The 12,750-nt window shown below is 40.2% G+C and overlaps 1 protein-coding gene across 5 annotated transcripts in view; it reads left to right on the forward strand.

Annotated features, from left to right (window-relative positions):
* The window catches only part of RGS17 (regulator of G protein signaling 17), a 138,557-nt gene that overhangs the window by 782 nt on the left and 125,025 nt on the right, over positions 1 to 12,750 (forward strand). The window contains exon 1 of one of the 5 annotated variants that reach the window (XM_070074601.1): positions 5,840 to 6,014. The exons of the other annotated variants lie outside the window; for them this stretch is intronic. Coding sequence (XP_069930702.1) covers positions 6,007 to 6,014 — 8 coding nt within the window. The 5' untranslated portion in view covers positions 5,840 to 6,006. Of the gene's footprint in view, positions 1 to 5,839; positions 6,015 to 12,750 lie in introns of those variants that run through there. 5 annotated transcript variants of the gene reach the window in all.

Consider the following 12,750-nt stretch of genomic DNA (forward strand, 5'->3'; position numbering starts at 1 on the left):
TTTGTTCGCTCCCCGCGCCGCAGGGACCGGAGGGGAGTTTCGCTGTGAGCCGCGCGGGTGGGTTGCAGCCGCAGGCTCCGAGGGGCGAGGACGAGGAACGCCCACCGCAGCCGCCGCCCCGCGGGTGTCCAGGAGTCCCCCGAGCCTAGGGTGCCGAGGGCCTTTTCGGGGCGATCGGCGAAATCGCGGTTTCCCCGCCGCCTCCTCTCCAGCCGCCCTGCGCCTGCCTTTCGCTCGTTCTTCGCGCTGCGGCAGAGCTGGGCGCAGACGCTCGGCCGCCTTCCCTTCTTCTCCCTGCCTCCCAGTCTCGGCGAAAGATGTCGGAGGACGGGAGGATGGCGGAGGGGCCGCGGCTGCTGGGCTCTGCGGGATGCGCCTCGCGGGCGGGAGGCTGTGGACCCCCGCGCGCCCTGGGCAACCCGCGCCAGCCGGGGAGTCCCCGACCCCGGAGACAGCGCGGGGCTCCCCTGGCCGCCGAGATGTCCGCCCGCCGGCCGCCGCGCGGGGACCCGCCCTGCGCCTCCGCCTCTGTCCGGAGCCCGGACCTGGCTCACCTGGGGGAGCCCCCGTCGCCCCGAGGAGCCTGGCCCTGGCTCTGGCGGAGTTTCCCTTTAACCGCTGACCCTTTGGTGAACGGTGCCTGCCTTAAAGGAGTCCCGAGGACGTTTGATTCAGAACTTTGCCAGCTTCGTAGTTGTTTCACAGCGAGATTGCTTCCCTCGTGGGATGGCTGTGACAAATAATGAGGAGAGGTCTTAGTTTGGGTACCCATCTGGGATAAGCATTCCTGAGGCCCAGTGCCATCTGCATTTCCGGCGTCTCTCAGATGCTGGCTTTCCGGGTGATGAACCCTTCTGAAAGCCATTTGACTGGAGAAGTGAGAAATAATTTCTACTCCGGCAATGCCACATAACGTTTGTCTGCTCACTTCATGTCTGCTACACACTGTGTGTATCAAAAGACTTTGAGAGCTGGAAAGCGATTTAGTTACATTGTATTTGCAAAGTCTTTTAGAGTGATCTTAGCAGTTATAGCCCCATACCTAATGAAAAGGTGGTTTTTACTCATTAACTCCAATGAATGAGAAGTTTGACCTCCTCTAGTTAAGTTAGTGTTATTAAGCTGTTTCTTCTGTTAGCGTGAACTAAAACAGTAATTAGCACACTCATGGGAGAATAGATTTATTCACTATTTTTGCAATTTAAAATTTAGGGCAGCCATGGAAGAGTGCTTTATTTATAGCTTTTGCAGATAAGAAAGCAAGTGTGTTATTTCGAACAGCTAGAGTGGTATTATTTATTAAATAAGATGGATCCCCTGCACTGACACCTGATTCTGGAGCCATGGGCTCTCTCTCCTGCACCCTCCTGAAATTATAGTTTGAAAGCTGGATAAAAGTACCCAATTCACAGAATGAACGGTATATGGTGTCCTCTTGTGCCAGTTTACACCCTTTTATTGCTCTGGCTCCTCAGATATTCTTGGTGTCTATTCCCCTTGGAAGAGAATTAATAAGCAGAGTTACTTGGAGTCCTTGTTTAAGGCAAATAGCTTTTCTTTCTCAAAAGGAGGTCTGGTTTGGGGATCTTCCTGTAGGGTCCTAGTTTGCTTAAATTTATAGTGTAAAAGGTCTTAGGCCATGATCACTCATGTGCAGTTCTTAAACTTTTGTTAAATAAATAAATAATCTTCCTTAACATTTCTTACTACTGGGGCCAGAAGCTTTGAAGAAAAGGAGAAATATATACCTATCTTTACACATTTGACCTTATAATAAAAATCAAGTAAAAGTGAATGATGCAAACCTAAATTAATAAACATTCTGTTTATCAATTTGATGTACAGCTGAGAAATAATGCCTTTGTGGTAGATGTCGATTTACTGAAATTCATGGGTTTTTCCTGGAAAAATGGAAGGCAGGCATGGATGGTGAGGTATGGAAATAAAAGGGATGGGAATCCATTGAGCTACACTTCAGCTGAGAATCCTGCTTCTGATAGATCTGACTCTTCTTTCTTGACAATGAAGATATCACATCACACAGAAGAGCAAATGCAGGGACCACGGTGTATCTGTTGGATAAGAAGAATGCTCTATGATGTTAAAAGCATTTTAGTCCATCAATTACTGTAGAATTTAAGTACAAATGCATTGTAGAGGTTTAACATTAAATGACATTTGCGGAGGGCTGTCCTAGAAACTGAAACATAATTTTTTATGGAAAACTTAAAAAAAAAAAACCTTTGCTATAAGTAGATTCTCAACATTAAATTGAAAGATACTGCTATCTTCCATCTCTCTTCCCATGACCCCTAATCCCTTGAAGACACTTTTGTAACTTCCAAAGAAACCCATTTAGACTACTCTTCTGGCTTTTGTGCCATCACCTAGTACAGTGTGTGTCAAAAGGTAAGTGTTTAGTGTTTCCTAAGTAAATTCTTTAGCATTGCCAAGGCTTACAAAAGTCTTCCAAGATTGGAATTGTATTTTTAAAAAGCATGTTCACGTTTTTTAACAAGTATACTACTTTGAGATCCCAAAAATCAAGTTCATGGTCCTATGTCTTTGTAGAAAGCAGTTTTTGGAATTGTTGTCACTTTGTGAACATGAATTTTAATATAACATTTTCATTAGCTATTTTTTACAAAGAAAAATGTCTGAAACAGAAAATAAAAATTGTGGGCTGACGTAGATGTGATGAACACAAATTTTGGGACAGTCTGGCCTTAGATTGGGTCCTGGTTCCTGGGTTTCATAGCCTTGTTGCTGTGGCTAAGTTACTGACCCATCCTGAGCTCTGGTTTCCTCAGATACACAGCAGGCATAAGAATCCACCTCCTAGGACGCTTGCAAGCATAAAGACAATGCGATGTATACAAAGTGCAGAACCTAGTGGCCTGCACGTCCTGAGTGCTTGCAATTATGCCAGTGCCTAAATATCTGCTGTTGAAAAATCAGAGCAGTTTACCACCAGTTCATTTCCTGTGTATCAAGATACTGTTGTTTAAAGAATTAGAACCACAACATAGAAATGAATGATGCTTGCTTTTTCAAAAATTTACATTACTTTGTTGCTTTTGTTCAAGAAATTAAAAATGAATATATTTTGAAATTTAAAAAAAATTTATTATATATGAAAGGCAAGGGGAAAGAGACAGAATGACAGACAGATACAGATGGAAACAAATATTTTCCATCTGCTGGCTTACTCTGCAACTGCCTGTAAATGCCAGTAACTCAATCCAGGTCTCCCACATGGGTAACAGGGACTCAAATACTTGATCCATTACCTGCTGCTTTCCATGGTGACCATTAGCAGGAAGATTAGCTTGGACTCAAATCAGGCACTCAAATGTAGGATGCAGGCACTCCAAGCAGCGACTTTACTACTGTGCCAAATGCCCACCCCAAATGATATTTTTAATATAATTAAGTGAATTCAAAATAATTCATCTTACAGGTATCTTAATTTATTTAGCCATTTTTTTCTTTTTGGGCCTTTATGGTCTTTCGAGTATTTTCATATTTTAACTGATTGACATCTGGTGCCTAGCTTTTGGATGTGAATGTGTTTTGAGCTTTATGCTTAAACATCAAATTTTTGCCAAAATAATATCATCCTTTTAAGAATATTTGCTAACATTATACGTGAAAATTATGTTTCAAAATTGTGCTTCTTTGGGGGCCAGCTTTGTGCACAGCATGTTAGCTGTTGCTTGTGACATCAGTATTGATCAAAGTGCTGGTTTACTTCCTGCTGCTCTGTTTCTGATCCAGCTTCTTGCTAATGTGCCTGGGGAGGCAGCAGATGATGGCCCAACTACCCGGACCCCTGCCACCCAAGTGGGAGACTAGGATGGAGTTCCCGGCTCCTGGCTTCTGCCTGGGCCAACCCTGGCTGTTGTAGCCATTTGGGAAATAAACCAGGAAATGGATATCTCTCTCCATCTCTCTCCTTCCCTCCCTCCTTCTCTCTCTCTCTCTCTCTCTCTCTCTCTCTCTGCCTTTCAAATAAATAAATACTAACACCCTGTTTCCTTTAGTCACTAATAAGGTTGATTACTTTTTAAAATTTATTTATTTATTTTAGGGGCAGAGAGAGAGCGTGCCTCAATCCAGGTCTCCTATGTGGGTAGTAGGAACCCATTACTGCTGCCTCCCAGGTTCTTCAGTAGTCAGAAATTGGGATCAGGAGACAGGAATTAAACCCAGGCACTCCAGTGTGGGGTGAGGACATCCTAACCCATGTCATAACTGCTAGGCTAAATGCTCACCTTAGGCTGATAACATTGTTTTTAATTTGAGAGGCAGAGAGACAGAAAAAGGGAGGGGGGAAAAGGAGGGAGATATAAGGAAGCAGAAATTGATGGGTATCGAAGCCAGGTACCAAACCCAGGTACTGTGATGGTGGGACCCAGTCATCCCCCCTGGTGTTTTAACAGCTATACCAGCACCTGTCCCAGATGGCTTTTTTTTTTTTTTTAAGATTTATTTATTTGAAAGTCAGAGTTACCTGAGTTACCTAGAGAGGGAAGGAGAGGCAGAGAGAGAGAGAGGTTTTCCATTGGTTGGTTCACTCCTCAGTGGCTGCATTGGCCAGACGTGTGCCAATCTGAAGCCAGGAGCTTCCTCTGGGTCGTCCCAGGCAGATGCAGGGGCTCAAGAACTTCAGCCATCCTCCCCTGCTTTCCCAGGCCATAGCAGAGAGCTGGATTGGAAGTTGAGAAGCTGGGTCTTGAACTGGCACCCATATAAGATGCAGGCACTGCAGGCAGCGGCCTTACCCACTATGCCACAGTGCTGCGTCCCTCAGGTTGCCTTTAGACATGCCTATAAGCAATTGTTTTCCTGTCTTTGAAGATGGCTTATTCAGAACTCTTGTCTAGGTGTCTATTGGTGTTCTCATATATTTTTCTTATTTGTGTGTTAATTTTTAAAGTAAACAAGGAAAGGAAATGCTTAGTGTGAAAGAAAACAGAGATCACTTTGTCTAAATCAGAAGGGCTGGAAATGCATCTGCCAAGGGATCAGGACTGCCGTGGTATTCATAATGTATTGCTACTATGCCTACACTTTCCAACTTGTACAATTCCTTTAGAAGGGTCAAGTTTGTATGTGAAGATTACCCAGGTTTCCATGGGTTGTTTCCGTTTGTTGCCATTGTTACAGGAGTCCAAGTTTCCTAAGATGAAGGGCGTTGAGAGAAAAGATGGGAGTACAGGGAGAACTTTTTGAGACATTAATTGAGATATCTCATCACAGTTGCATCTATTAATTATGAAACTGTGAAATTAATATTATATCCTACCTCAAATTTTAATGCATATGTGACATCAAATATTTAAAATATAAGAATTTTGTGTTTGCAATGCTTCACATGATTCAGTGGTCTTTTAAGCTCCTGATTTTGACTTTTTAAACTCTATAACATTTGACAAATTTGGTTTCCAAGCTTAATTAACTTGGAAAACCTATGAAGTCCCTTAGGTATGAAACTACCTAGCGAGTGTAAAATTTTATAATCATTGGAGGTTCCAGTTTCTTAAATATGGTACTATTTCAGGTATTCAGATTCAATGAATGCAGAACTTACAGTGAGTGGGAAGTCCCTATAGGAAGATCAGTAAGCTGTGGTGGAAAATAATATCTCATTTCAAAGACAACGGGATTTGAAAAGTTACTCTGCTATTTACTAGATATATAGGATTTCTCAAGAAAACTAAATATTTCATAATAGGAATTCTAACATGAGCAATGAACATCTGAAATCTCTCTGTCTTACACCTTGTAGGTGAAGTTTTCTTTTAAATCTTTGTGTCAATAGATGTAATTTTATTATAGACAATGAGTATGGGTTCACAAAGCAAATATTTACTTCCTTATATTGGGTCACATGGCCTTTTCATAGTACTGCTGATTGGTTATTGAATATACTGGTTAGAATTTAAGAGCTGTAGCATTGCAGTAAAACAGACACAACCCAAGGGGAATCATGACATACATGAAATGAGCAGGTAAGTGTTGACTTTGTTCTGCAGTGCTTCTCATTGGGAGTTACATTAGGAAAAATTCTTTTCTGAAAGCTGACAATACTTTATTTTCAATCTTGAACGTTTGGGGCTTATTTTGGGCAGTGATCTACTTTGGAGATTTTAAGAATCAGTTTTGTCTCTAAGAAGACCACTCCATGTCTCCTTTTTTCTCTCGATGGTTTTATGTTTTCAGGATTCAGTTAACCAAAATCAACAAATATTTGCCAGTCTGCTATGTGAGAAGCTGCAGTCCACAGGATTAATTAGACAATGTGAAAAAGCGTGTGGATAATTGCCCTTCAAAGAAAGAGACTTTTAAAGCAAAGAATGTAATTTGGTAGACAGAGATCAAGTTTTGGATTAAAATAACCAAAGGTTTTCTTCAATTCTTTGACCATTGGTCTCATTACCTTTAAAACCCAAAAGTGTTTAAGAATGAAATGAAGTTGTTTATAAAAATCCTTCATATATTGACAGTAACTATGCATGTTTTTGACACTATGTTGAGCTAAATAAAATAAATATAATAAACATTGTTTAGAGAATAAATACTTGAGATTTTAGTTAATTGCTGGTGTTTGTCTTAATGAATGGGTCCTTATTAATGTTGAAGTTGCTGTCCATGTGTTCTGTGTTATCCTTTCCTGAGTAGACGAAGAAACCAGTTAAATGAACATTCGTGAATGAATGTTTTTGAGTACCTGCTCTGTGTTAGGCTCTATGGTATGACTTTTGAATGCAATGGTCAATTAAACATGAACCCTTTCTATAAGGAGTTCACATATAAGCTTCTTCAACATATTATTACTTTGCTTTTATCTAGTTATGCTAACCTTAGAAGTCATAATTAAATACAACATTTCTCTAGGGTTTAGCAATTTAGGGGAATTAACCTCAAAATTTAGGAGCCTCTACCTCTCAAGTGCAAGCAGGCTGCAAAGCAGAGGCTCAGAGAAAGAAGGCAACAGGCAGTGGATCTGCTGGTGAGAGACTTAACAACCTCCATTAGAACATCAAAACAGCTAAAGACTGGAGGCTTAGGACTTTTGGGAAGTTACAAATTGGGAGAACCACACTTCACTGTCATTAATGTAAAGGGAATGTCTGCGTGCAACTGTACTGTGCTTTTCCTCTCACTTAAAGGCTTCCGTGGGTGGTGATCATAATATGAGTCAAGGCAGATGAAAATGGTGGTGGTAGGGCATGTGCAATGGAGACAGAAGAAGTCACAGCCATGCCCTTCCTTAGGGTTCATGTTTTGCTTCTGTGCTACTATCTTTCATAGTAATCTTGTGATAATACACTACACTGGCCAAAAGGCCTGGATACTCTTTTCAGATATATACATATATCTGATATATATATATATATATATACACACACACATATATATATAAAAAACTTGATTTTGGAAAGATGAACTCATCTTCAACATCAGCTTGTTGAAATCACTAGGGTGAATTCTAAACCCAGCAACTAGGTTTACTCTAATCCAGGAAGATTTAGTATCATTCATAGAATCTGAGTAAAGTCATCAAATCCTCCCTAACAATATGTTATGAATGTACATTTATGTTGCCTGTCTATGGTGATGAAAGACGTTGACATCAGGAATGAATTATCTTGAAGGTGTGCTAAACCCACATGTAAGCCACTAAATTTAACATGCTTGTCATTACACCTTTGACTGGGCTGTTAATGAATAACCATGTGAGCCACTTTGAGGTTTGAACCTGTTTCTTTTTCAATTTATTTCCTCTCAGCTCTACCGTATGGCATTTGTGACCTGTATGTTTAGTATGACCAAGACTTACCAGATAAAAACAAAGAAAAATGAGTGTCTCTTTTGAGGGTACTATGCTATGCAACACTATTTAAAAAATAATACAGTGATTTACATAATCTACAAACTGGTGTGACTGACTGAATGCTATATTGTGAAGTGTAGTAGTCAATACTCCACATGAATTGCAGTGTTAACATTTTTCCTAACTAGTGTTAGAATGAAGCTTGATATTTGATCTCCCTTTTTATTTTATCAACAGTATCAATAGAATTTGTAAATAGATATGTGAGAAGAAAGGAGTATAGATAGTTCTCATACAAAAATTGGTGTTTGTCATTATATTTATCTTAGAATATGTACATTTCTCCATAATTTATAATATATCATGAACTCATGTTCAATCTGTCAGGAAAAAAAAATCTCTGCTGTTTTATTCTCTTCTGGTAGTCATGGATTAACTGCCTTGCTTGTCATATCTGTGCTAGTTTATGAATAAATAATGTCTGTAATCTTGATTCAAGCCATTAGAGCCATGTTTTCTTCATCTGCTAATGTACAATAACGTCAGTTTTCACTGTTGAAATCTTTTTGATGAAATTACTTTTAAGTAATCTCCGGGTCTAATGACTCACCTGTATTTATATTAATTATGGATTTAGTTGAAAGTTATGCATGTATTACTTTTAAACCCCAAAGATAGAGAAGTCCTTTATACACTGCAGAGTTTAATATTTTGAAAAGATGATCTGTGTGGAACTGTATGCACGTATTTGTGTGTGATTCCTGTCTGTATTCATGGGGTGAGAGTGGGGAACTGCTGGCCTGCCTGCATAATCATTGGCAAATATTCAGGAGAAAAGGATGCGTACTGCTGAACACAGGTGGAGGTGTCAGTGAGACAAGAAAGTCAAGTAACAAGTAGGAAGGCTGCACTCAGAATACAAAATGATTAGCTGAAAGCTCATTATACCTTAAGATATAATACATGCAATATGGTATTATATAACTGCTGTATTATGTAACCACTTCCAGTTTTGTGAATTCATGTGACCTGATCTTAAGGAGGTAATTTTTTTCCCATTAATTCTGTAATTTCATTGACTGAACATCTGAGTAATGCAAGTGGGGTTTCATGAGGTAGAATTCCATTAAATAAATGTTAATTCCAGGAAAGAAAAAAATGTGAAGTGCTTCTTGACCTGACACAGGTTATGTTAAATAGTCAAAAATTCTAGTAGGTATAACAAAATTCAATCACGTTGATAAAAACATTTATTCCAAACTTTCCTTTTTAAATGCAACTCTTCCTAAATATACCTTATATAAAATCAACTCTGTTTCGGTGATGTAGAGAAAGCTACATATCACTTTAAAATAGCAGCAGTGAAGAAATGCGTGCACTAAGCTTGTTTATTGAGCAGCAGGACAGTGCAATAACTTAATGTCTTAACTATTTATTAATACTTTAAGGGAGTGACAAGTGTGCTTGGAAAAGCTTGTCTGCTTATTGCTGCTGAGATTGTCTTTAAGAGAATGTGGGTTTATGGCTTAGTGGGATCCCTGGAAGCAGTTACTCTATGAAGCTGCTGATTGCAACCAGATCAACTTTGCCCTTGGTATACTGGCCTATGACCAGTAGCCCCTAGAGAGTTTTAGTCTGGGTAGATTTCAGGGAAAAGAAAGAGGTCATGTGTCTGAGCATTGAGTTCAGAGGTTATACAATCTAATGAGTTAAACTAAGGGCAGGCAGAAATAATAGAAAGATCATCTTCTGGTGCATTGGTAAACAGGACCTTCATTGGAGCTGGTGTTGTGGTACAGCAGTTAAGCTATTGCCTGAGAGGCCCACATCCCTTATGGGTGCTGATTCCAGACCCGGCTGCTCCACTTCTAATCCAGCTCCCTACTAGTGCACCTGTCAAAACAGCAGAAGATGGCTCAAGTGGTTGGATCCCTACACCCACCTGGGAGACATGATGGAGTTCCCATCTCCTGTCTTTGGCTTGCCCAGCCTTGGCTGTTGTAGCCATTTGGGGATGAAACAATAAAAAATCAATCTCTCAATCTCTGTCTTTCTCCCTCTGTCTTCTTCTCTCTGTAACACTGCCTTTCAAATAAATAAATGCGGGCCGGCACTGCGGCTCACTTGGTTAATCCTCCACCTGCTGCACCGGCATCCTATATGGGAGCCGGGTTCTAGTCCTGGTTGCTCCTCTTCCAGTGCAGCTCTCTGCTATGGACTGGGAAAGCAGTGGAGGATGGGCCAAGTGCTTGGGCCCTGCACCCACATGGGAGACCAGGAGGAAGCACCTGGCTCCTGGCTTCGGATCAGTGTAGCACCGGCTGTAGCGGCTGTTTGGGGGGTGAACCAAAGGAAGGAAGAGCTTTCTGTCTGTCTCTCTCTCACTGTCTAACTCTGTCAAAAAAAAAAAAAATAAAAATAAAACAAATAACTTTTTTTTAACTTTTATTTAATGAATATAAATTTCCAAAGTACAGAATATGGATTACAATGGCTTCCCCCCCATAATGTCCGTCCAACCCGCAACCCTCCCATTTCCCACTCCCTCTCCCCTTCCATTCACATCAAGATTCATTTTCGATTCTCTTTATATACAGAAGATCAGTTTAGAATACATTAAGTAAAGATTTCAACAGTTTGCTCCCACACAGAAACATAAAGTGAAAAGTACTGTTTGAGTACTACTTATAGCATTATATCACAATGTACAGCACACTAAGGACAGAGATCCTACATGAGGAGTAAATGCACAGTGACTCCTGTTGTTGACTTAACAAATTGACACTCTTGTTTATGGCATCAGTAATCACCCTAGGCTCTTGTCATGAGCTGCCAAGGCTATGGAAGCCCCCTGAGTTCACTGACTCTGATCATATTTAGACAAGGCCATGGTCAAAGTGGAAGTTCTCTCCTCCCTTCAGAGAAAGGTACCTCCTTCTTTGATGACCCGTTCTTTCCACTGGGATCTCACTCACGGAGATCTTCCATTTAGGTCTTCTTCTTCTTCTTTTTTTTTTTTCCAGGGTGTCTTGGCTTTCCATGCCTGAAATACTCTCATGGGCATTTCAGCCAGATCTGCATGCCTTAAGAGCTGATTATGAGGCCAGAGTGCTGTTAGGACATTTGCCATTCTATGGGTCTGCTGTGTATCTTACTTCCCATGTTGGATCATTCTCTCCCTTTTTTATTCTATCAGCTAGTATTTGCAGACACTATTCTTGTTTATGTGATCCCTTTGGTTCTTAGTCCTATCATTATGATCAATTGTGAACAGAAATTGATCACTGGGACTAGTGAGATGGCATTGGTACATGCCACCTCGATGGGATTGAATTGGAATCCCCTGGTATGTTTCTAACTCTACCATTTGAGGTAAGTCAGCTTAAAACAAATAACTTAATATATCTTTTTAAATTTGCCTTTGCAGTTCTGAATTTCCAAGTGTTTGCCTTACATTTCCAAATTTTCTTCAAGTTTAGCTACTTAATGAATTTTCCTTCTTGTTGTCCTGCTTTCTTGTTCTTAATTAATGCACTGTGTTGTTGGAGCCCTAATCTGTATCTAGGAATAGAAAATTAGATATAGGGAAGTCTGAAGGAACCTAGAGTAGCTGGTGAAAAAGATACACATGCAAATTTCTATTATGATTATATCCTAGGAGAGAAATAAAATGCTGTGGGAACTCAGAAACTGGATATTAATTTTAGATAGTGCAATTGGGACATAATAAGAAGTAGCACAGACACTTTCTCAGATTACTGAAAGACAGAACTTTGACAGCAGAGAGTAGCCTTCCAGGCTCAAAGACAATATAAATTAGGGCACAGAACTTCAGAATTTGAAAAACTACTTTGTGGCACACTTTTCCAAAAGCACATTTTACATGCTGGAAAGCATAGGATGATGTGGCTAGAAGGAAGACACATTATGATGGGTGTTAGCATCAGAGTGAAAAGTGAATTTTTCTTGATGGACAAAGAATGCCATTGAAGCCAAGGGGGATTACAGGTGAGAGCTGGACTTTGGAAGGGGCACTTCCTCAGGTCTGAGCACTGGGGAGGTGAAGAGAAATGAAGACAAAATTTCAACTACCCAGGTGAGCTAGGACATGACAAAGGACCTAGCCTGTGAGAAGTGCAAGAAAAATTGCCCCACCCAGAGCCTTTAGTTCTTGGTCAACAAAGATGTAGAAGATAAAACAGGAGCCTTAAATCTGACTTGGAGGATTTGAAAAAAACTCTGTGTCTAAATAATAAAGATGCCATTTATATGTGGATACACCAAACTGATGAAAAGGCTAGATAGGAAATCCATTGAGTTTGGTTTGGGAAACAATTTGACATATCTATCAGTTTTCACAGATGTTTTTATGCTGTTGATTAAAAAGCCTTAGGGATATTAATTGCTAGAGCGGGAAGCAACAAGTATGATCTTGGGCTATTGTCAGTATAGTATCTAGGTTGAAGTTAGTGGTGATTTTATTCTTCATATTCAATCACAACTGGAATGGGATACAGGTGGTAGAATTGACTTATAAAACCAAAACAATTTATTTTAAACATGACTGAAGGAATTTTCACTTTATTAACCTGGAGTAGAATGGTTATCCTGGAGACTACATGTGTTTTACCATTTGGAGAAGAGCCATGAGAAGTGATTAAACTAATTCTAAACAGCCCCAAAGTATAATGGAAACAATAAAACCACAAGGCAGAGTTACAAAAAAATAATATGTGCAATGCCCCTGGCACACAGTTGACATTCAGTGCATCTTAGGTCTTATCGTGATTCTTAGGAATAGCATTAGAACTAATGGTCACACACGATAGAGAAAGATCTTACCATCCTATTGGAAATAACTTTCCAACAGTCACTTGACTCCATAAATGAGCTGCTTTTGCAGCCCCTGG

Source organism: Oryctolagus cuniculus, chromosome 5, assembly GCF_964237555.1.
Source record: "Oryctolagus cuniculus chromosome 5, mOryCun1.1, whole genome shotgun sequence".
Classification (NCBI taxonomy): Eukaryota; Metazoa; Chordata; class Mammalia; order Lagomorpha; family Leporidae; genus Oryctolagus; species Oryctolagus cuniculus.